The 25690-nt window shown below is 47.6% G+C and overlaps 1 protein-coding gene across 4 annotated transcripts in view; it reads right to left on the bottom strand.

The window, feature by feature from the left end:
* Positions 1-4029: 4029 nt before the first annotated feature.
* Positions 4030-25690, bottom strand: part of KLHL3 (kelch like family member 3) — a 111488-nt gene continuing 89827 nt past the window's right edge. For 3 of the 4 annotated variants that reach the window (XM_070517329.1, XM_070517328.1, XM_044780525.2), the window contains 5 exons: positions 24567-24668; positions 21209-21337; positions 17502-17642; positions 15054-15197; positions 4037-8645 (listed from right to left, as the gene is read on the bottom strand). In XM_070517329.1, coding sequence (XP_070373430.1) covers positions 8617-8645; positions 15054-15197; positions 17502-17642; positions 21209-21337; positions 24567-24668 — 545 coding nt within the window. In that variant the 3' untranslated portion in view covers positions 4037-8616. Of the gene's footprint in view, positions 8646-15053; positions 15198-17501; positions 17643-21208; positions 21338-24566; positions 24669-25690 lie in introns of all 4 variants that reach the window. The other variant, XM_014828459.3, reaches the window with a different exon arrangement.

The following is a 25690-nucleotide window of genomic DNA, read 5'->3' as shown; positions in this document are numbered from 1 at the left end:
TGTATTTCGGTCTGAGCGGAGTCTCTTCTCTGGCTGTGTGTGCATGTGTGTATGTGTCTTTCTCATTGTGTTTCCGTCTCCCTCTGTTCCCATCTCTGCGTGCCTCAGTCTCTTTCTCTTGTTCTCTGTCTCTCTTGCTCTGTGTGAATCTCACACCCTTTGCCCAGTCCCTGTGAGTCTGTCCCTCTCTCTGGGTGTGTGTGTTTCTCTCTCCCCTCTCACCCCAGCCCCCACTAGCATCCATACCTGCTGTTTACCAACACTGTCCCTAACAAAACTCTAACCTCCTTGTCCACAGGGACCATCTGCTTTGTTGGCAGTTGCATCGCGAGTACCTGGCACAAGGTAGAACATAGATGCTGAATGTATTTTTGTTGAATGAGTAACTAAGTGTTTGTTGAACATCCTGTGAAGGGAAAATAAAAGATTTCCAACACTGGGAAAAACAGTGGGGTCTCTCTTAGAGGCACCTGGGAACGGGGAATGGGAAGGGAAGGAAACAAAGGGAAGGAAAGAGGTCTAAAGCCGACTTTTCCAGTCCTTGTAAAGCATACAACTAGGGGATCCGTAAACCATCTTTATCATGTGTGTTCACTGGTGGGGCCAAGCGGCCTAAGAACTTAAAAACACACATGGCATCGTGGTCAAAACCACTTCCACAGAAGATGTGGGTTCAGAACCCAGCTCCCCACTGTGGCTTGGCCTCTCTGAGCCTCATCTCCTCACCAGTAAAGTGGGAGAAAGAACAGGACCTGGCAAGTAGCGTAAATGCTTATAAGGACAGAAGAGCCCTAAGTTTACAGCTGAGGAACTGAACTAAGGCCCAGAGAGGGAGAAGGCTGCCCTGCAGGTCACACAGGCGTGAACAAGGCCTCCTTCCACCCCATCAGTTGAGGACTCTAATACCTGAGGAGGAGTCAGGGCCTCTAGCCACCTGGGAGCTTAGAGAAGCCTTCGAAGCTGGAGTGACCACAGGACAGGCGTCTCTGAGAGACCAGGACTGCCATGACAGGAACACCTCTCCTCTCTGTTCACCCCAGAAAGGGTTGTGACCCTCAGTCACTGCCTTTCCTCAACCCCATAGCAACCTCAGGTGCTGGCCGGCAGGCGTGGGCCCTGGAGCCTTCACTGGGCTCGTGGGAGACCTGGCTCTGCCGCAGGCACTAACAGCCCACTTAGAAACTGCCCATGAATAACAGCCAGCTGCCTTTCCACAGCTTCAAGCTCCAGCCTCCCCATCTGCAAATGCGGGGCCTGGATTTGACCATGTCTGAAGTCCCAGCCAGGTGCCCCTTCCCATGGGTCCTGACATGGAGCATTATGGGAAAGCCGCCTGGGCAGAAAGGATAGCCAGTGAGGAATGCAGACTGCTCAGTGAAAACCACATGAGGCAGACAGAAATGGAAGACTTTGTATTAAAATAAACTAGCTATTTAGGGTCAAAAGACCCTATTTGTAAACTGTAGAAAAACTACCAAATATGATTTCACGCTGGAACTTTTCCTGGGTAAGGGGAAACCAGGCCAACAGGGCCAAAGGGAGGGAAAGGTGTGTGTGCTCAATAAGCCCTCATTGGCTCATGAGTCCCTCCCCAGGGCCCTCTCAGAGGCGGTGGCCAGGCCCAGAGTGAGCGAGCCCACAGCAGGTTGGCGGCAGAGCAGGTCTCCAGCCTGGCTCTGGGCTCTGCCTCACTACCTGCCCTTGAGGGCCAGACATTGCAACCTCCTAGCTCCAGAATGTGCCCATAGGGTACAGCCCTCTGGGATTTGAGGATGACACAACTCGACAAGCAGCTTCAATAGGAGGATGGGGGCTGCATCTCTTCTCAAGGCTCTGTGTGACCTTGGACCAGTTAATTAACCCCTGTGATCCTGTGAATTGGGCATTACCTACCTGCGTGAGGCGTTGTGTGGATTAACTGGAATTAAAGAGCTCTGGACAGGGCCTGGCACACAGTAAATGCACAATAAATGCTAGCTACTATGGTTATTGAAACAGTTGCAGCCTGAGCCCTCTTCTCAGGGTGATTCTCAAACTCAATTGTGGGTCAAAAGATCTAGTAGTTTCCATCTGGGTCTGCTCCACTGCTCACTTTCAACAGACTCTAAAATAAATGGATTCACCTCTCTGGGCCTCCTCTGTCCCAGAGAGACACAAATTCCTGCCCACAGGCCCGCCCACTGTTGTGGGGCTCAAAGAAGCCTGCTCTCATCATTCTGAAAAGGCCAACTGCTCTAGAGATGCAAAGGGCGAGTGGCGCCAGCCCTCCCACTCACCACTCACCCACATGGGGTGAAAGACCAGAGGCTACAGCTGGAGGCCAGCCCAGGGGAGAGGGAGGAGGTGGCGGAGGTGAAGGCACCGCCACCTGAGTCCTCACATGCTTTTCTTTCTTCTCCACAAATATTTCCTGAGTGCTAGGCACCAAGGATGCAGAGTAAGTCAAGCAGGCTTCATCCTCCTGGAGGTCAAAATTTACTTTTCCAAATGTGGAGAGGGATCTGGCCAAGAGGCTCCCTCTCATCCCTGGGTCTCTCCAGCTTGAAGCTGAGCCTGACCCCTCTGTGCTGTCCATCTGTCACCTGGAACAGGGTGAAAGGGACTGGGACTGCCCAGTGTGTTAACCAGAGCAGGAGCCCAGGTCCCTGAAGGAGCGGGTTTGAGAAGTCACAGCCACGGCAAACCCCAGACCCACTTCATAAGAGGCTCACCTCCCACCCAGGGAGGCCCAGCTTAGCTTCAGAGCTGACTCCCATGGACCACAGGTACTCGAGAGGAGGAGTCCAGAAAGGGGTGAGTCAACAGGAGACATCTGGCCTCCAAAGGGGCAATGCCACCTCCGTCGGAGGTTGTCACGGGGATAAAAGGCCAAGTTATAAGGCATTTAGCGGGTGTCTGGCGCAAAGTAAGTAAACAACCAATATTGGGTACTGCTACTATCATCGCATGGTATGATATGACTACCGTCAATATAAGATGGGGACATTGTTGGTCCAACTGGCCTGAAAAGTTGGGCTTCAGTAATTTTCTTGAGCCATGTTTGCACTCCCCAGGGACCCCTGGTGCCTTCCTCTCCTTGGTGCTCCTCAGCATGCCCTCCTCCCCTCATCACCGCCTCATGGCTGGAGTGATGGAGGACTAAGGACACAGCCTCTGGAGGGCAACCAATAATCTGGCTCCATCACTTTGTAGCATTGCTACCTTAGGCAAGTTATTTAACCTCTCTGCATTTCATATCTTCATCTGTAAAATGAAGATAATACTAGTAACTTGGAAGACCACAATGAGGGTTAAATGCGCTGATGTAAGTAAAGCCCTTAGAAAAGTGCCCGGCACATAGTGAGTACAGTCACGCATCGCTTAATGACAGGGGCACGTTCTGAGAAATGCATCGTTAAGCGACTTCGTCGCTGTGCGAACATCATAGTGTGTACTTACATAAACCTAGATAGTATAGCCTACCACACACCAGGCTGTCTGGTACTCATCTTATGGGACCGCTGTCGTGTGCGCAGTCCATCACTAACTGAAATGTTGTCAAGCAGCGCATGACTGTACTCAATAAACATTAACTATTATTACTATTTCATATGTTGATATTTTATAAACATTTAATAAATAGTTGTATACATTTAATAAAATTTTATATATTTAATAATAAAAACATTTAAAAAAACTATAAAATCTCTAGGTCTTATAATGAACATTTTAAAATCAATGTTTATTTACCGCTGAATCTCTGTCTCCTCCTCCCCATGCCGGAGACCAGTACACCCACCTCACAATGATCACCGGGCAGCTGCCCACACCACTGAACACGTACTGGAGGAACTGGCCTCTCTGGGCCTCGCTGAAGAAGGTTTTTGTGGGTCTGGCACTGTGCTGAGGCCAGAGAACAGAGGCCAAAGGAACCCAGACCCTGCCCAGCCGACCTTAAGGGGAAAATTTTAAAATTTGAAGACAGCAGAAATAAGTCTGTCCTTTTCATGTCTGAGGCATAGTGAGAGGCTGGACTACAGAAATGAAATACCTAGAAAGGTTCTCACAGTTTGGCTTTTATTAAAATTAAAGTAACATACAGTATGGGAAACTAGAACACAATTCCTGTTAATATAACACATCCAAGGAACTGTTTCTTCAGCTATCACTGTAACAGATCAAGCATGTAACAAGTGTTCTTTTACAAGATATACGGTCCCTAAAATCCAAGCAGAGGACACCAGATCAAGGACCTTACCCATGCAATGTGTTGTATGGGGTATCAGTGATCGAGTCTGCCTGCCTGTGGACAACCACACAGACAGAGCACCCACACAGACATACACATTCAAGTGTCTTGAGTTTTCTTTCGGAGAAAGTATTTTACACATCATGTACAAGTTAAACAAGAAGTCCAACAAGGGTCCTTTATTGCCACTGAAAAAGGGGAAAAATAATTTGAAATCTCAAAACCAAAGGCAAGAACAAAGCACTAGAGCAATTCATTTCTCCAAACACCACAGACCCATGCATTTCTGCCGCGGCTGACACCATATCCACGAGTCACCGCACCCCATGACAAAGGCTGCACAAGGGCTACGAGGCTGTGATTATCCACCACGGAAGAAGCCTCTTCCATTCCCAGATGTCAGAAGTGCTGCCGGCTCCCCTGCTTGGTCAGTAGATACACAGCACAGCTGAACTTGAGGGGCTTAGGACTCTAAGTAGTGCAAACACTTAAAAAAAATTACATTCCAACCTCCTTTCTTCTCCAGGCAAACAGAGCCTTAGAAATTCCAGCTAACTGGAATACGAGTTCATTCAACCTCCCAACTTGATCCAACAAGGTGCAAAGGGAGAGCATGGAGGCAATTCAAATGGCACCTGTCCCAATAATAATAAAAATAAAGATTTTTTTTAAACGAGGCTAGTGATACATAAGTACACAAAATAGAGCCTGGAGTGTAGACACAGCTCAAGAAACAAGTTACAAGTGTAGTATGAGCATCTGCAAAGCGTATGCTTAACACATTCTTAGGGGGTCGTGAGGAGTGACCCCTCTTTTAAAGTTCACAGACAATATGCCTCCAAAAGACATGTCATCCAGCAGCAAAGGCCTTAAGCTGTTGGAAGCTTCAGAAGAACAAGGGGACAGAAGAGAACGAGGACTGGTCCGCTGGACCTAGGAAACTACTAGAAGTATAGGGCGGCAAGTAGGCCCTTCTCTGGGCTTCCCCACACCATGGCGTGCCAGGCTCAGTGCCAGGCAGTGAGAGCTGCCAGGAGATGGGCCAACTAGCCTCACCCCTGTGGAAAGCAGACTCCCAATAAAGTGGACAGGCAATCTAGATGCGTAAGTGCTGAGTCAAGCTTAACATTAGTCCCTAAGCGATTCAAGAAACATTAGTGATTGTGTTTTTAAATTCAGCAATCTCCCTTGAATATGGTGCAAGAAAGAAGTCAGAGAGTCAAAGAGACTTGTCTATCTGGAGCTACTGAAAAATCAGTTTTTGGAGGGTGAGAAACAAAGGGAAGACAGCTAAAGGCGTGAAGTATGTTTGAGAGTGAATGACATATAGAACACAACATTTCATTATCATGGACAATAAAAAGCAATTCAAATATCTTGAAAAATTATCTTATAAAAATATCTACATTAAAATTTTAGCCTGAAAGCTATAGCTTCAATTTTATAAAAAGGCAATCTTTGAAAGGATCTGGCTCAGGAATATATAAACTTTACACAACAGATATCAAAGTAAGACAGCTCAAAAAGCATCTTAGGGGATATTGCAACTGGTTTGTCATGAAAGAGAATTAAGTATTCTTATTGCATAGCAGAAAATGAGGTCACTTTCATTTGCATAATACTGCAACTTTTTAGATGGAGAGATGCCATTGGGTACTTATGAGAAATAACTTTGGAATTCAGAGTCTGACTTCTATGTCGTCCAAATCAGTATCCAAGTGGTGTCTAAGCTGCTTGTAACCTTGGACCAAATTCCATTTCATCACTGTGATCAGATTTCAGATACACCACTGGCAAAGCTGCATTCACAAGCAGTTGTGGCCACCTGAATGGGGGCACTGGGGGTTCACCTACCACGTGGCCAGCACAGACTTGAAAGTAAGTCTGTTGTGTCCACTGTGGAGAGAATCGTACCAGGTGATAAAGAGACAGCAGGTTTTGGATGGCATCTGTGGGCAGCTGAACAGATTGGCTTTTTGGTGATGACGTACCAGTGTTCTAGTCCCCATGAGAAAGGACACACGAGGATGAAATGAACATGGCCTCAGCAGCACTACGGCAGGGGCAGTGCCTCCTGGGAAGGGAGATGTGAGGTGGAACCAATAGCAAAAATTCAAAAGCAGAAAACATAGCTGGCTAGCTTTCAGGGAAGGGACCCTTTCTGGGACAATGACACACAAACCGTAGCCTCCCCAACACAAGCATGAAAGCCCAGCTCCCAGGGGCTGGGGAGGGGATGGGGAATTCACCTTTCACCTGAAATCAGGTGTTGTGCAAATAACACACATCAGGCCCCAGCCCCCAACCTCATCCCCACCATCCACACACACTCACCAAAACAAAGTCCCAAACCCTCCTCAGAGAGGGAGGAAGAACATTTGGAACAAAAAGCTCATTCCATCAGCCTCCGATCCAGAGCCAGGCAGAGCTCTGAAAACACAGGCATCCCCAGTGCTGGGTGAGACAGAGCACCCAACTAAAAGCATGGCTGATTCCTTTGGAGACATTTCTTCCAGCTCCACCGAAGCTGGATATTTTAGTCTCTTCCCAAGGTTACTAAAAATTCTGGGTGCCTTGGTGCTCTCCAGATGTCTCGCTGAAATAACAGCTGCTCAACATCAGAAGGAGAAGTTCCCTCTTCAGGAGAGTTGAGTGTTTAGTGCACAATAAACATACAGTAAATACACGAAGTGGCCGACTAGCCAGGGAGGGCCCTGGGTTTTGGTTGGGGTCGTGGCAGGGGGGTGGGGGAACACTAATCTCCTGCAATATCTGCTTTGAAGTAGCCCAATTGTGTCAAAAGTTCAACATCAGGGTCTATAAAGGCCCCCACCTCCCTGCAGGTGGACCTTGGCATCATGGAGGGTCAAACCCCAGCCCCCAAAGTGGGAGGACTGTTCTCGAGACACAAGCCTTCCCCTCCTTATGCCAGAAATTCCAACATAAGCAACTTGCTAGTTTAGAAAGAGCACAGCTTTAAGGTTATTTTTTTAAAATACAAATGACTCCATGTGCCCTCGAATACCCGCCTCCAGATGCTTGAAGTTCTGTCATTAATAATTTTACCTGTGAATTAGCAAAGCTCTCATCAAGCTCCTCTCTTAAAATGCAAGTACCCCTCAGAGAGATCACACATCCAAGGCCTACCACCATCTCCTCCCCTAACAGGGGAAGCAAGGAGGAGGCAGGTGTTCAGAGGGTTGGAGAGAGGGTACATGCCCTGGAATGGGGGAGAGCACAAGGAAAGGATATCAGACAGACATGACCATCATCACAAAGCGCTGAGGGCCAGCCCCAGCAAGCATACTCCTTTGAAGGCATCCATGTCCATCCAAATCACACATGACCCCATCCAATGCAGAGACAAACCCAGCTTTGGATTTGGAGGTAGGGTGACCTTTTACTCATCCTTTGAACCAGAACACTTTCGAGGGTAAAATGGGATGCTGTGAATAATTAAGCTTGGACTATAAGTGTAAATGGGGACTGTCCTATCCCGGGAAACCCAGAGGTAGGATCCTCTCTGAGATGATTATGGGCAGAGACTTTGGGTTTTGTTTTTGTTTTTCATGTATATCTTTTTCTCCAGTGTGTTAGTCATGGCTTCTATGAAAAGCTAGTTTTCCTGCTGAAAGACACAAAATCTCCCAAACCTGGAATCCATGACATCAAAGACCAGTGGCCTAAAGACTGGGCAGCTCTCTTCTGCTTCCCAGAGGAGAGCCCAAGGAAAAGCACCTGGCAGGGGAGTTGGGGACCCTTTGCTCCTAGTTCTGACGCACAAAGAACACGGTGCAGCTCTGAGCATGCCAGCTCCTCTGCAGACAGCGCCAGTAGTCAGGCCAGTGTGTGGGCATGGTCAAAGCACTGCCCCTCTAGCTAGTTATTTCTGGACATTCGTTGTCCAGCATGACCTCCAGCAGACAGCAGCTTTAGTAGTCTCGGGGGCCCAATGGGCAAATCCAGAAGAGAGGTTTCTGTGATTCGATTTTTAGCATAGGGGAAGGATCAGTAGTAAAGAAATCCAGTAGATTTTCACACACCCCCAACTCAGTGAAACACCATGTTCTACGCACAGACACACACACACACACACCCACAAACACACATATACACACACTGTCCCTGTAGAAACACAAAAAAGCCCAAAGGTGCCACCTGGAGCTATCAGGAGCCCACTGCTCAGGGCAGAGGCCAAAACACCTCAGGGAGCAGGAGATGGGTCACCGGTGTTCCACCAGCTCGCCACTCTGCCAAGTCAGAGGAGGGTGGCTCTCGCTCCACTGCAGACTCTTGCAGCGAGTGGCATCCAGCAGTCGTGGTCCCACTGTTCTGAGTCACAGGCAGCACCCCTCCCTTCCTCCACATCCTGGCATTGGGAGTTGGGGTCACAAGGGCTTGTGAATTACAGCAACACCTACGATGAAAGGGGGAGAAAGTTATCATCTTAGCTTCTCCAGTTATTCAGAGTCCCAAGGAGTTCATGAATCCAAGACAGCCCAAGCCACGGCCAAGGGAAATGGGCACAATTTGTATCCAAATATTGAAGGGCCTCTGGACTCAGGCTGCCAGCAGATGGCTGTTTCTCACTCGAACAGCCAAGTCCCCCACAAGATATGTGAGCCCATGAACATAGCCCTTCAACACCAGGTTAGTGTCTCACCCCACATCATCACATGGACTCACCTCGTATTGTAACCACTCCCCTTCCCAACCCCAGCACTCAGCTTAACGACGCTCAGCACCCTCAGTGAAAACCCAGAGGGAGCTCCACAGCTCTGCATTTGTATCATTTTCAGAGAAAGTGATGAGTTATTCACGTCTACTTTTAGAAGACACTAAAACGAACTGGAAAGAACAGTGCACTGACTTCATGGAAGTAAGAAAAACTGAATTCCCATCTTACTTCTGCCACCAGTCAAGCTGCACTGTGGCCTCAGACAAGTCCATTTATCTCTTTAGGTTCAGTTCCCATAATATTCAACGTCATCTAACTGAAAGAACCCTCCGGTGCTAAATTCTATACTTGGATAAACACTCTAGAGGAGCGATGTCAGCATCACAGTGGAGTGAGTTGTTCTCTCAGTCTCTCCCCTTTAAGTTACACCTAAATGGACAATCATTAACCAGCAGAGGACTCCCCGCACAGCACAACAGGACTTCCGAGAGGCCCACATAGCTATGCGTCTGAAGGTGGGTAGACTGGATCCTTGGGAGGCAGTAGAACTAAGTAACTGCACCCTTCCCAACCCCAGGGGCAGTGAGCCAGTTTGTGGGTCCTTACACAGCAGCTGTGCACAACTGTAGGAGGAGGCAGGGAAAGCTCTGCCTGTGCAATTGCTTGCAGAGTTGCAGCCCATCCACAGGATTGCTCTGCACCAATCGGTGGTGGCTTAGCCACCGTGTGAGTGCCCCTCACCCCAGTGCAGCACAGGCAAGAAGGTGCCCTGCCTGCTCAGAAGGCACCCCCACCCATGGAGACAGCAGCCTGAGGAACCCACTGAGTGGTGGGTCAGCCCCGACATGGGCACCTCTTGGCCTTAGTGCAGCACAGACAAGAAGGCATCCCACTCACTCAGAAGGCATGCCACTCGTGGAGCACAGCAGCCTGAGGGACCCACCAAGTGGCAGCTCAGCCCCAACATGGGTGCCCCCCACCTTTAGTGCAGCGCAGGCAAGAAGGCTCCCCACCTACTCAGAAGGCACCCCACTTGTGGAGCACAGCAGCCTGAGGGACCCACTGAGTGGCAGCTCAGCCCCTGCATGACTGCCCCTCCCGCCTGGCACCCAGCAGCTCAGCCAGCCCCCTGCTGAGCACAGAGGCCCCACCTATGATGCCCAACCCACCTGCCCAGTGCAGAGGCCCTGCCCACATGAGCACAACCTGCAGAGCAGCTGCAGCCAGTCCAGGGGAATGCAGAACAGCCCTACCAGCACAACTTCCAGCAGATGAAGTGAGATCAGAAAACACAGCTCCTGCCCACCCTCCAGCAGTGGGAGGAGGAATCTGCAACTTCATACTACCACAAATGAAGCAGCAAAGGACCACTTCATCAAACTCCATGAAGGCTACAGTAACACTTCAGAGCAGAAGGAAAATGACAAGTTTCCAGAAACCAATCCTGAACTCACAGAAATTTACAATCTAAATGACAGAGAATTCAAAACAGTTATCATAAAGAAACTCAACAAGTTACAAGGAAACTCAGGAAGACAGTTCAACGAGCTCAGGAATAAAATTAATGAGCAGAAGGAATATTTCACCAAAGAGATTGAAACTCTTAAAAAAAAAAATGACAAACAAACTCTGGAGATGAAGAAGACAATGAATTAGATAAAAAATAATCTAGAATCCGTAAAAAATAGAGCAGATTCTATGGAAGAACAGAATTAGTGATTTAGAGTATAGAAATCTAGAAATGCTTCAGGTGGAGGAAAGAGAAATAAGATTTTTTTTTAAATGAAGAAATTCTTTGAGAGACATTCAACTCAATTAGGAAAAGCAACATAAGGATTATAGGTATTCCAGAGGGAGAAAGGAGAGCAAAGAGCTTGTTCAAAGAAATAATAGCTGAGAACTTCCCAAACCTGGGGAAGGAGCTGGAGTTACAAGCACATAAAGCCAGTAGAACCCCTAATCACACAGATGCAAAAAGACCTTCTCCAAAGCATAGACTATTAAAACTGGCAAAAGCCAACGATAAAGAAAAAGTATTAATGGCAGCAAGGGAGAAGAAGAAAACCTACAAAGAAATCCTTATCTGGCTTTCTGAGGATTTCTCAGCAGAAACCTTACAGGCTAGGAGAGAATGGAACGATATATTCAAAATACTGAAAGACAAAAACTTTCAGCCAAGAATATCCAGTGAAACTATCCTTTAGATATGATGGAGAAATAAAAGCTTTCCCAGATAAACAAAAGCTGAGGGAGTTCACCATCACTAGACCTGCCTTACAAGAAACAATGAAGGAAGCCCTCCTACCTGTAACAAAAAGGCAAAGGTTTATAAAACCTTGAGCAAGGAGATAAATAGACAGAATCAGAAGATTGCAGATCTATATCAGAATAGGTCAGTAAACACTTAATTATAACATAAAAGACAAAGGGAAGGAAAGCATCGAAAATAACTATAAACATTTCAATTTAGGGGCTGGCCCCATGGCCCAGTAGTTAAGTTCATGCGCTCCGCTTCAGTGGCCCAGGGTTTCACTGGTTCAGTTCCTGGGCACGGACATGGCACTGCTTGTCAGGTCACATTGAGGCGGCGTCCCACATGCCACAACTAGAAGGACCCACAACTAAAAATACACAACTATGTGCTGGGGGGATTTGGGGAGAAAAAAGCAGAAAAAAAAAGATTGGCAACAGTTGTTAGCTCAGATGCCAATCTTTAAAAAAATAAAAAATAAATAACTATAAACATTTCAATTTAGTCACAAACTAACAACACAGAAAAGAATAATTTGTGACAATAATAACTCAGAAGGGAAAGAGGAAAGGGATGGAACACTCCATACATGTCTGTATGTGTTACAATTTTAGCCAAGATGAACCATACTCAATAGCAAACTGTGAATCCGTGTATGACTCTAAAATCTCACTGTAATATACTGAGATATGACTGATACTGTAGGCTGATTTAGCCAACTTCCTTCTACTTATCCTCTATTAATAGAGACTGGTAAATTATGAGTTCAGCTTCCCCACCTTGCAGCTGGAAGTGCCATGTGACCCAGTCCTGGCCCCCATGAAAATGATGCCAGCCTGCCAGTGCTACAGTTTGGGCTTTGTCCCTTGTCCTGCCTGGAATGCTCATGCAAGGCCCAAGGGGAAGCAGCAGCTGTTGATAAAGTTGGCAGAACAGAAAAGAGAGGAGAGACCTGATTCTTCAATGACAGTCTGGGCCACTAGACCAGCCATGGATTTCTTTCTGCCTGAGACAAACACACTCCTTCCTTATTTAAGCAAGTATCTGTCTGTTTTTGTGGTACCCACAGCTGAAGAAAATCCTAACTTACAAGTAAGCCCTACAGGTAAGGTGTAACTAGAACCTTATTTTAACATATTCCCATGACTATAAAATCTTCTGGTTGAAGACGAGATTGAGAGAACATTGCTCAAAGAAACCCCAGGATACCCTACAGTGAGATTCTGCTAAGACATTCATTTCATGCTTATTCCTGAATAAAGGTGCAGACATAAAAGCTCAGAGGCGGGCAGAACCTGAGTTCTCAGCCCCAGACGTATTGCCTGACCTTGAGGACATCTTGTCTGCACCCCAGGCTTCTCTTTCACAAAGTAGTATTTTTTTAAAAGCAGGTTCCTGTATTGCTTTTTTATATAAGCTTTATCTTTTGATTATAAAAGTAAAATATTCTCATTATGGAAAATTTGGAAAACGCAGAACACAAAGAAAAAAACTTTAATCCCTTCATACAAAGAGGATCACGATTATCTTTTTGGAATTTTTCCTGGCTTCTAATAATAGTCATGATCATTTACCGAGTGGTTTCTATGTGCCAAGCAGGCATTGTGCTAAGCGCATTCCAACTATTATTGCAATTCATTCTGAGAACAGCCCGAAGAAGCTTAGGATAATTTTATTCTCATTTTACAAATGAGAAAACAGATTCGGTCCTATGGTCACCTTGCCCCACATCCCAGGGCCAGTGGCAGAGCTGGGATGCAACGTCAGATCTGACTCCCACATCCACTTCCTTCAGCAGCAGCGCATCAAACCCCCGTGATGCAGCTACCTGACTGAGCTCTCGCGGCTCATGCACTCTGCATCCTCCTTTTTTAACCTCAGTCCATCACAAACATTTTCTCATGACATTAAAAACACTTCCACTGTGTAATTTCTCCACAATTTATGTAAGCATTTCCCTCATGTCATTAAGTAGGTCTCAGTTTTTTGCTATGATAAATAATGCTCCATTAAATAACTTTGTCCTAAATCTTCGGGTTTCAGGACATTTCCTTAGATTCTAAGATAATAGATTCACTCAGTCAATGGATCTGAACACAAATTGCACATCTCCTTGTCTCCTTCCCACCTACTTCTGGAGTGGGCAGACATGAAGAAATGGGCATGAAATATTCAGGCCATAGATCAAATTCTAACCTCTCACCCCTGAGCCTTCCCCTATCCTGAAGGCAGGTGTGGAGCCAGGGATCCCTCACTGGCCTCACGGCCTTGTACTAGAAAATGCCCTGTACTTCCCACTACAGCTTCGAAAAGAAAATGATAGTGCTGGGTTATTTAATAATTAACCATGAGAACAGAATCATTCTAGGACCAAAACGCCTCTAAAATCTTTTATACTTACTCAAGAAAAATCCTAAATGAGGGGAAAAAAGTGAAATAAGTTCATTGCAATTGAAGCCTTGTGTTGAGAGAATAGGATACAAACTCCTTTGAGCCTGCAAGGCACAATTTTCCTTCACACTGACATTCAAACAAGATGCAATGATTCACCTTTCTAATACAAAATGGTAACAAGAATACCATTGGAGTCCTAGTGTAGATTGAATGAGATAATGGTTGTAAAATACTTAAGATAATGCCTGGCACACTGTATGTACTCAATAAATAAATGTTAGCTCTAACTAGTCCAGTTTCTGGAAAACCAGATACAAGGAGCTGGGCTACATTGTGGATATATAGGCTTGCTTATATCCCTACAGACCCCCGACCTCAGCAGCACCAACTTTGATCCCATTCCCAGTACCTCACCAATCCCATCAAACACATTCCCCAAGAACAAGCCTCTACAGCAGCCTCACGCCTTACTCCTCCCTCCAGCCTCTTGCCTGGAATGCTTTATCTCTAACCCTGAGCTGCAGCAGTCCAAAGAGAATGGGCTTAGGAGTCAGACCTGGGTTTGAATTCTGACTCTGCCGTGTTTTAGTTGTGCGGCCTTGGGCAGGTTACTTAAACTCTCCAAACCTCAGTTTCATCATCTGGAACATGGAAGGGTGCAGTCCCAGTCCATATACGATGTACCTAACACACTGCCCCATGGCTCACAGAGGGGGTACCAGCAAAGGACAGCTACCTGCGTGACTGCAACACACCTCAAGTTTAATCAAGCCCCATCTCCTCCAGGAGGCGTTCCCTGACTCTGCCAGTTCTCACCTGTCATGTCCTAAAGCCTGTACAGTGAGTGCCACTTAGAACTTAAGCGTACATCATCTTGCATTTCCTGTTTTGTGTATGCAGGTCTTATCTTTCCAAGTTAATTTCTGGAAAGCAAGAACTGTATCTTACTCTATCTCCAAGCCCAGCAAAAAAACAGACCAGGAATGGCAATGAAATTCTAAAGCCTTCTATGACAACTCAAATTTGCTGGAAGAGACTCCCTGGAACACTGTGTTAAGAAGAATGCAGGGGCCGGCCCGGTGGCGCAGCGGTTAAGTTCGCACATTCCGCTTCTCGGTAGCCCGGGGTTCGCCAGTTCGGAAGTTGGCACGCCACGCTGTGGTAGGCGTCCCACAGATAAAGTAGAAGAAGATGGGCAGGAATGTTAGCTCAGGGCCAGCTTCCTCAGCAAAAAGAGGAGGACTGGCAGTAGTTAGCTCAGGGTTAATCTTCCTCAAAAAAAAAAAAAGAAAAAGAAAAAAGAAGAATTCAGAGGCTGCATTCAGGTTCACTGGGGAAACAAGTGCTAATTATGGGTATCTGTCATGGGCACAGAATGAAGGAGTGGTGACATCTGACAGTTATCTGCCATCCCTGGAGGAGGTACTCAGTCCCAAGTTAAGCAAGCTTTCCCCCACCGAACCCGCGCAGGGCCTCCGTGGGTGGGGATGGAGCACACTGACCTGCGTAGCTCCGCCCCGTGCTCATGTTTGTTGGCAGCAGCGTCCACTTGTCAGCGACGGGATTGTAGTACTCCACTGAAGCCAAGTTGCAGGATCCATCATCGCCTCCAACCACATACAGGAGCCCATTCACTGCACAGACCCCTGGAAATCGAACAGAAGCCATAGGAGACATTATAGCAGGAGCACAAGGGATCAGGTGGAGGAGGGAGAAATCTGGATTACCCCAGAGGCTCGTTTCCCTCCCCTTCGTGGTAGCAGAGAATCGGTTCCATGAGAGTTTGCTCAACAGAGGAACACACTGACAGCAGCCACTGGGCTCCGAGGATCCCCCTTTCTAACAAAGTCACTGCTCTGACCAGGGAGCTTTCACTGCTACATGGCCCCACAGATGCTCCCTGACCCGACCCTATAAATACGTAGAGCATTATGGACGGGCCCCTCTCTACCAGAACACGCCCACAGTCCATGCAGACTCCCCATATCCAGCCTGAGCTACGGAATCAGACAATTCAGGGAACTTGTCGCACGCTACTCCCACTCTGCTTGGACGTTTTTCCCTGACAAACCCTGTTATATCCATACTGTATGGCGCTAATGGTTGTAGCTGTGATCCCTTTATATGACTGGGGTCTAATCCCACACACAAAGCCCAGGGACGAGGCACTCCTCCCACCCCCTGATCTCAGTGAGCTGGTTTTGGGGCAAGGCCTCATGCAGCAGGGACTCAAGAGTAGGAAAATGTAATTATTGCTCATCAAAATTTTAAAAAGGCCATAATCCAATATGCTGTGTATCTTTTCAAAATTACATTAAAGGATTGAAGATGATTAAATAGTGAGAGTATAAAAGGCACCCCTTTCCTGGATGGTGTCAAAAGTACATGTGCTCTCTCTGACTCAAAAATTCCACTTCTGGCCTTTTACTCTAAAGAAATAATTTTAGATGCATGCACTGATTAACTATAAGGACCAGTTATAATAACCAAAGCATTACTTATAGGAAAGATGGAAATAACCTAAATGTCCAATAGTAGATTTGTTATTTAAACTATGATTAGCCATTGAAAATAATATGTAAATATATTTAGTGTTATAATAAGACATTCATGAGAGATTGTAAAGTAGATTAAAAAGGCAGATGATAAAACAGTATGACAGTGTGATTCCATTTTTGTTATAAAAACATAAAAATAGGGCCGACCCGGTGGTGCGGTGGTTAAGGGAGCACATTCCGCTTCAGTGGTCCGGGTTTCGCCAGTTCGGATCCCGGGTGCGAACATGGCGCCGCTTGGCAAGCCATGCTGGGGCAGGCATCCCACATTTAAAACGTGGAGGAAGATGGGCATGGATGTTAGCTCAGGGCCAATCTTCCTCAACAAAAAAAAGGAGGATTGGCAGCAAATGTTAGCTCAGGGCTAATCTTCCTCAAAAAAAATAAAAATAAAAATAATCTATATGTGAACGTGTATAAATACACACATTTACACCTGAACCTAATTCTCGAACTCTAGATAGACCAGCTGTCTTGAGGGTTCTGTAACTCCTTGCTCATGTGGCTTAAGGCCAAATGCCAAGTTATATCACAGCAGGCTTGGGCAATGAGCAAATTAATAAACACCCCTCTGTTTACACTTTCAACAAGTCAGCTACAAATGGGTTTAGTAAACAGGTAATTTGAGTATAAAGGAAATAAATCTGCCTGAAAGTCACCTGTTTGTCTTTCCAGCCTGGGAAGTTGGGCTAAGCCAACACTTTCATAGAGTAATTAGGCATAAAGTAAGATATTCCAACACAGGATGTGACCCACAGGACAAAGTCCTAAAAGGAAATCGCTTAATAGGGGTATCAGGTTCCAGGAATAAAAACCTAACCACTCTAAGGTAAATCATTCCTACAGGAAGGGAAAGGGGAAGAGAAGGAGAAACAGGAAGTACAAAGAGAGGAATAAGGGACGTGCTCCCGCGGGAGAGTGAAGCAGGGACCTGGCTACCCCTAAAAGGAGGGAGATTGGCTCAGGTGGGAAGGGAGAGGCTCGCACAGCCAGGCACTGGCAAAGAAAGGATAGAAACAAGTGCCATTGTCTGGCCATGTCCACATAGCCCTGTGCTTAGCTGCCCAACAAAGCCATGGGCAGGTGACACGGATGGCAACCAGAGGGCTTTTCTGGGTCTGTGTCCATGTGTGCACAGTGAAAGTCACCATCCTTCACTGGGAGGGAAGGAACCATCTGCACCTAAGTGGGGGCCCCTAGGGCTAGCTCTTGGGGTTCCAAGCTCTCCCCTCCCTTAGCCTAGAGACTGCTCGGAAAATGGACACTCCCTATTCAGGACAAAAGCTGAGGCCCAGGCTCTGGGAGTCTCTCCCCTCTGCCTCTCCTTTAGAGCTGGCGTTTGCAGAGAGAAAGGCCCACGGCCCCCAAGGGGAGAAGGAGAGAACAGCACGTTACCTGCATTGCGCCGGCACATGTTCATGTCAGCCACCTGCTTCCAGGTGTTTGTCCCAGGATCGTAAACCTCAACGCTCTTCCTCACCAGGGGCCCGTCGTGCCCACCTGTGGCATACAGCTGTCCGCTGAGGACCCCAACCCCTGAAAGGCAGAGCACAGTGAACCAGCCTCAGGCTGGCTACAGTGACCAGAAACCAGGAGGACTGGTGTCCAGTCCTGGACAGCCATCACCAGCAGGGGGACATGAGGAGTGCTGCTTTGTCTCCCTGGACCTCAGTGTCCTCATCTTAAGACAAATACAATGACACCCTGCCCACCTCACAAGACTGTCAACCTGAAAACCTCGAAATATAAAGCAAACAGGACCCCATTTCTATTTAAAGAAACATATATATAATATGAGTAAGATATGAAGTAGATATAATAGATATGTAATATATATCTAATATATAATAGATATGTATGTACAAAATGGGGAGAGAGGGTTTATATGCAAAAAGAAAAAAGACCGAAAGAAATCCACCAGAACCAAGAGTAGTTATTTCCGGGTGGTAAAATTACATTTGTCCTCCGTCTGACTCTCTACCTCGTCGCGTTTTCCTACAATGTTGTATTACTTTTATTCCTCAGCCTCGTATTCTTTGAGTAAAAAGAGTGAAAAATGGAGCTAGGCCCCCGGCAGGTGCGCTGGGGTCATTACCCCTGCTTGTCCTGAAGCGGAAGCTGCTCTCTGCCCGCATGCTCTCCTCCTAGACGGCGGGGGACATTCAACCACTCACCATGTTCGTGGGCCTGAGCCGACTGCTAGGACTGCATCATTTACCAGTTTCGGTGCAACCTTTTAAAATCCTTTAACACAAGCCAAGGAAATCAAAGCCAGGATGAAGGAGGGTGGCACAGTCCCCTAGAAAGAACAACTGACCAGATGGCGGGTCACCTGGTTTCTGGACCTGTGTCTCTAACGTGCCCGCCTGGTGAACCTTCCCCTTGCTGGGTCTCACTGTTCCCATTGGTAAACTGAGGCAGTGGACTAGACCAGTGGTTCCAGTGGACCATGGACTACTCCACTCCATGGACAGGCTGCCTCTCAATCCGCTGGGGAGATGTTGAAAAGATAGATTCCAGGGCCTCACTCCCAGAGACACCGCTGAGGAGTCAGAAAAAGTACCTCAGGTGTTAGGACGTGCAGCCAGGTTTCAGACCCAAGGACCGGATGTCTGGAATATAAACTTCATATGGACAAGGACCATGTCTGTCTTACCACGTCTGTTTCCCTGTGCCTGATGGTGGGTAGTGGGTTCTCAACAAACATTGTCTGAATGACAAACTAAGTGAAATCCCACGCAGTTATGCAGGTGTGCTGGCGGTTCCTCGCAGTTGCCCTGAACTAACAGCAGATGGTGGTGTTGCGTCAACAATTGCTACCTAATGGGCTTGGGTTTAATAAAATTCAGTGTGTTCCAAAGCTGCCTCACCCTCCCCTCCCCTGTGCACACGCTGGGACCCAGAGATGGCCTCCTTTCCTCCCCACCATCTGCTGGCACTGCCCACACCCTGCTGTGGAGGCAAGCAGCCTCCCAGGCACTCAGGGGCACCACTGGCCTTTTGCAGCCTCTTCTGCAAATGGTCACCCAGAGGTTTCCTGGACCCAGAGCCACAGGATCTTCAGCCTCTAAAGAACACCCACCTTGACAAGTAGGTGGGTCCCCATCTCCAAAGGTGAGACTTCCCCAGATCTTAGGGACGTGAAGCACCAAACAAAGGCTAACCTGGGAGCCTGAGGCCAGGACTCTGATAGTAACCTGAGGAAAGAATCCACCTCTGGAGAGAGATGGTCCCCTGAATCGAGGTCACGGTGCCTCCCCGGGACACAGGCAGATGTGTCACCATCCAGGACCTCCAGCCCAGCTGAGAGGCAGGAGCAGGGCCGAGTGTCTCCACTCAGCAACAACCCTTGGGCAGCCTGGCAGACACAGAGCAGCATAGCCTCAGCTCCATCCAAGAGGAGCCTGCACTTCCTGAGGCAGCTCTGCGCACATAGCTCCACGTGGGGCTGCCCCTCCACACCCTCTGCTTGAGACGTTCCTGGAAGCAGCCACACATCTCAGTGCTGCTGCACTCCTGCGCAGCTGGCCCCACATCCTTGAGCTCTGAACTTGCTCTCACACCTCAAGTCACACAGAGGGTTTCTAGGGAGGACAAAGAAGACTCTATCAAGACCCTATAAACCAAAACTACCAAAAGAGCTCCATGAAGGGAGAAGAACCATGGGATGCGTGAATTGAATTGGTCCCTCAGGAACATCTACTGCAACCCACTCATTTCATGCCTGAGGAATCAGAGGCCAGAAAGGGGGAAGAGACTTGTCCAACATCACACGGCAAGTTCAAGCAGACCCAGCACCAAAGCTCAGACCTCCTGACTTCCAGGCACCTGCTCCATGTTCAGAAGGGCCAACTGGTCAGGATCAGCAGAGACAAGCTCCCTAAAAACCGCGTGCCAAACATAAATGTCTCTTAGATGGAATAACATAGTTTTTTTCTTTTCTAACCAGTGGGAGCACACAGGTTCTTGAAAAGTATTAAAATAGCATAATTTTTAAGGAATGCTGAGGAAGTGGTCATGTGTTTGGTACTGTAAAATGAGATCACAACTCAATCTTCAAAAATATAAAAAAAAGAGAAAGGAAAAACACTGTGGGGGAAAAACTCCCAATTGTGGCTTCCCTTCCCAGGAGTCACAAAGCCTTCCCACCAGGCCCAGGGTGGTCATCGGTCACCACTCCCCACCTGCCCACTGCCCCCATCTGTCCTTCCAGACCCCTTCCCTTGGGCCTGTAAGATGATGCGGGAAGACAAAGCAGGGAAGAAGAGGCTGTTGCTCCACTTCCTGGAAAATCCCAAAGGACCACACAGCTCCTAGTCTTCCCACAGGAAGCGGAAGTGACCCACATTTGGGAGGTCATTCTCTTCCCATGTAGGGGAGGGGATTGAAGTGGGGAAAGTTGGGGTGCAGGGGAAGACAAGTTTATCTCCAAATGTGAACACTAATAGCTTGGCTTTCCAGCCCCAAGACAGGCAAGCTAAAAAAGCTAAAGCTTTTTCCACTGAAGACTGGGAGAGCATGCTTGTCTTACTACTTCTGAGAATGAGATTCTAATAATTTGTGGGTCAAAAAGCTAACTTTGAAGTGAGACAGACCTTAGCAGGAATCCTGACTGTGCCATTTACTAATGAAGCCTGCCTGTGCCATTTACTAATGAATCCTGACTGTGCCATTTACTAATGATAGGACCCTGGGCAAATCACTCAACTCCTGGTCGACTTACCTCCTAAACCTGTTGAGTGAAATTAATATTGTGTCTACCCTTTAGGGCTGTGGCGAGGATTAATAAATTGAGGCATAGACAGTGCTTATTAGGACAGGGCTCAGCACATAGCAAGGCTTCACTTTCAAGAGCTGCAGACACCTCCACAGAAGCAGAAGGGATGATGATGAAGAGAATATTATCTCATCCATTTTCTAGCAAAGTGATCCCCAGGGAAAGGTTAACTTACAAGTGTCTGTGTCAAGCTGCAAAGATGTTAGTGGGATTATATGCATTAAAAGGAGAGAAGAGGGAGGTAAAATAATGTTAAGCTGTTGGTCTCCACGTCTACCTGTGAGCAAATCCCACGTAGCCTGCACCCTGAGGCTCCCCCATATACCTGCGCCACTGCGGCGGGTGCTCATGTCTGCCACATACGTCCACTCATTGGTCGCTGGGTTGTACTGCTCCACAGTGCTCAGGCACTGGCGGGAAGCCCCATCGTAACCCCCGACAGCATACAGCTTCCCTGGAACAGACAAAGAGGCTGAGAGAGCGGTGCTGAGGACGCTGGCATGGAGCCAGAGAACAGCTGAAACTCCACCTTTAACCCAGCGGGGCACCCTCACCTCCACCAGAGTTCAGGGCCCCATCCCTCCAGAGGGACTACTGACTTACTCCCCAACCAGGATAAGCGTCCTTCACATCTCTGCCTTCTACTTCCTCTTAAGCCCCAAGCTCCTCGAAGCAGTACTGAAACTCTTTCTAAATAAGCGCTCCAAATACCCAGTGCGAAACTATGGCCTAGCACCACTGGGGCTCAATGTATTCTTGCTGGTGAACGGTGTTAGGTCTTCTCCAGAACAAGGCACCAAAGAGATGGAAAGCTACAGGGCCCCAGATACAGGCAGGCAGGCCAATTTTCTGGCTAAAGGCTCACAAGAGCAGATAGAACAAATATGGAAAAATATTCTTCAACATGAACCCAAACCCTGTCTTAGCCATGGTTCATCCTCCAGCCACAACTCTGGCAGGTGGAGTGTGTGGTGGGCGTGCCCTGTGTGCACTCTTGGCTGGGGTGACCAGAATTTATCTGCAGAATCCTTTGTGACCTCTGAGCTATGCACAAGGACCCTGAAGCAGCATCACCTATTTTTAAAATAAGAATATCATAAGCTGTTATCTAAGAGCATCATTTCTGCTTGGAGTTAGGGGTGAGGTTGGGCAAAGGGGCAGGAAATTGGTATTTGAGCTCTCCCAGAGAAGAGATTCAAACATTTTGGGTTTAATATGTAGTCTTAGAATACAGTAGGAGGGTTTCTTCACTGTGTGTGTGTGTGCGCGTGCAGGTGTGGCAGGGGGAGTCCTACCTCCCCTGTGGGCCTCAGACCTCTGGGGAACCATGGAGTTATAACAAGGATCTTAAACACTAGCTGTAGACTAAATAAACACTGCCAGATGCAAATGCAAATCTACTCAACAGAGTCACTTAATCAAAAGATTTTTTTTGTCAATATGTGCTTTCTTAATGGAGTGATACCAAGAGTACAATTAGTATGTGAAAATCTGCAATTATTTTTAGTTAGAACGAGATTCTCAGGCTCAAAACTGTGCTCTACCATCAGGACTACTGTCACATCAAAGGTAAAAATATTTCTTCTTCTATTATTGAGCCTGGTTTTGTTTTCTGCCCCACAGTCCTGTCAACTGGCCCTTCTAAAAGAAACGGGCGCCTCCTCCCTGGTTCTCCCCCTACCCAAGCCAGAGGGGAAAATCCTGACTCGGCAGCTCCTCCAGGGTACAGGCCACTCTCATGGTGTGTGCTGGCTCGGATGCAACAACCTGCCCACCTGGCTGCCCACCCCTCGTCAAAGCCTACGCCACTCGGGGAGGAGACGAGAAGCTCCTGAGGACAACCCCAGTCAACTGAAAACCTTATTCTCCGTCACACACCATCTCCACTCTGTTGGGAGCTTCTGCCCAATCTCCAAGCCTCACTGTCCCCTTCCCAAAGCAGGGATTCTTCCAGGCAGCCAGCAGCAAACGATCCTGATTTTCACTGTTTTTTTTCCAGTGTCATTCAGACTACACAGACACAGTAAGGAGAGGACGGGAGGGAGGAGAGTACTGTGGAGACAATGTGGGGAGCTATATCCACAAGGCCACGGTGAAGCAGAGTCCACATAAGATTCTCCCTCAACGTCCTCGTCAAAGCCGTACACTGGACTCTCTCCCGCCCCAGGATGACCCACAGCCGAAACAGCTTCAACGTCAGGGTGGACAAGACAAACAAATTCCCAGTCTGTCCTCTGCGTCCACAGCGCATGCTCCACACAGCACTTCCTCCACCGACAGAACATGCTCACAGAAGCCTCTGTCGAGGGGAGTATTTCAAATCACTACCGTGAAGGCACCTCCTCTAACCCCACCGACTGTTCCAACCCTGCGTCAGCGGAAAAATACCCACTCAAGGTCTCTCCTTGAGTGTATTAACAGGGATCTGCTATTTTTAACCCCTACTCTATTGTCTGATATTCCTGGCTAAGGAACAAGGCGGGAAATGGAAAGGTGGCTAGACAAAGCACTTATATTTGGCAGACAAATCAATTTCTGTTCCACCAGGAGGATGAGATTGCAAGAAACAATTGATCTTGGTAGGAGGACAAAATCCTTGCCCTCGCTGAGATGACTTGTACAGTGTGTGAGAATAACATACTTTTAAATGACATTTTAAACTACACAATACTAGTACAGATTGGGAGATTCGGTGAGAGAAAAGAATCTTTCCGTTAATGTCTAACTCACTGCATGCTACACTCTCCCCGAAGCACGTGTGTGTGTTCTGGTGTGCACACGTGAGAGAGAGAGAATGTCTGTGTACACATCTACACAGGTATTCCAGTGAAATTAACACTGCAGGACAGGTTAACGAATCAGTGTCCTACAAGTATAATGTCTTAGTCCAAATAATACTCTATGCTTAAATCTGTTGAATTCATACATATTTATACAATTCCTCCCTATTAGCACTTCCTAATGGTCTAAGGAGTGTAGCACAGTGGAAAGAGCACTGGGTTAAGAGTCAGAAGACCTGGGTTCAAGGACTGGCTGTGCTATTTACTAATGAGAGGCACATCACTTACTCCTCTGGGACTCAGTTTCCCCTTCCGGAGAATGGAGAAAATCTAAATCCCACCTATCTCCTTCAGAAGGGTTGTGGGATCAAAATGAGAAATTGAATGTAAAAGACATTTACAAACTGTCTAGCCAGACTCCAGGCCTCACCCCTCCCTCTTGCCTCACCCCACACACCTTTCCTGACTAGAGCAGCACTCTACCAGCAACATGCCCTCCAGTGGCTGACTATTCAGACCCGGGAAGAGGTGCCCACCTCACTCAGCACCCTGTTAATGTTCAACACAGGAAGATGAGGACAAAATCAATTAAACGATTAACTCTCACCCTTCCACATGATGCTCCTGGGTTATATATGGACTCTGTTTTCCCCATTTTTTTCCCCTTCCCAAGCGTAACAGAGCTATCAACAAGCAGCCAAAGTGACAGGCTGGTGTTTGCCCTCTAGGTTCCTACTCCCCTCAACCCAGCTCACTCACTTATTAGCCTTGGCCCAATAGCTCGCTCACCTCTCTGAGTCTCAACTTTCCTCATCTGTTACATCAGGACACTGGGAGCTGACTCAGAGCAGTGACAAAAGGAACAAGCCAGGGCACCAGCCACCACCCGCCATGGCTCCTTACCCTCCACAACACCCACACCCACACTGCTCCGTCGCGTGTTCATTGGGGCCACGAAGAACCACTCGTTGGTCTTGTAGCTGTAGGCTTCCACTGACGCTAGGCCTGGGAGACAAGAGACTCGTGAGGTCCTATGGCGCCAGGCCTCACCCTGCTGTGCTAAGAAACAGTGAGGATGCAGAGAGAGTGCAGAGCTGGGGGCCGGAACCCTGGCCCCCTCCACCTCAGCACCACCTCCACCTCATTGTGCAGCCTGTGGGGCCTCCCTGAAACTCATCTGCACTGTGTCTACTTGAGGGGACCACTGAGACCTGACTCAGGGCAGGCTGTGAGTGCACAGGGGATAACTGAACTGCCCTGCAAACATAAATCGCTAAACCTACAGAATGGAATAAACCACTCAAGTTTGCCTCACTGAACACCTATTCCAACCCTATTTTCCCTTGTCTTCCTCTATCTCAGAAGCTGTAAAGAGAAAACTTGCCCTCCCAGACTCCCCTGAAGCTAGGGGTGACCAATACAAAGTCAATGCACCTAAGCAGAAGTCTGGTGGGGATTTCTGAAATAGCCTGTGCTTTTCTGACACAGGTACTACCCCTTCCTGCTTCTTGCTACACAGAACACAAATGTGTTCACTGGTGCCATGACAACCATCTTGTGATCATGAGGATAAGGCCAAGAGACTCTTAAAGAATGTGGTACCAATATCCCTGAGCAACTGGACCAAGTCAGCAACTGCCATCCTCTGGACTTCTTGTTTCATGAGTAAAACAAAGTCTCACATTTGTTTAAGCCACAGTTTAGTGAGGTTTTCTGCTAACAGCCAAAAGCAATTCCTAAAAGAAACAATGGCTCACTACCACTTTGTTCTCTTTATTCCCAGGTCTTGCTCACTAGAAGTAGGATCTAGAGGGACTAGAGACCCTGGAATTATATGAGTGAGGCAAAGAGAAGGCTTGGAAAAGTTATCAATTGGTAAAGACACAAATAAAAATTCAGAGAAGTAAAAAATACTGTTTTTCACATCACTGGGGGCCAAAGGATATCATCTTAGTTTAATAGAGTTACTATCTGCAGAGACATCCACCTGGAGATATAAGGGGAGAAGAGATCATCCCTCTAAGTCC

Source organism: Equus asinus, chromosome 9, assembly GCF_041296235.1.
Source record: "Equus asinus isolate D_3611 breed Donkey chromosome 9, EquAss-T2T_v2, whole genome shotgun sequence".
NCBI classification, from domain to species: Eukaryota; Metazoa; Chordata; class Mammalia; order Perissodactyla; family Equidae; genus Equus; species Equus asinus.
The sequence above is the reverse complement of the archived record's forward strand: the minus strand, read 5'-3'. Positions and strand labels throughout refer to the sequence as shown.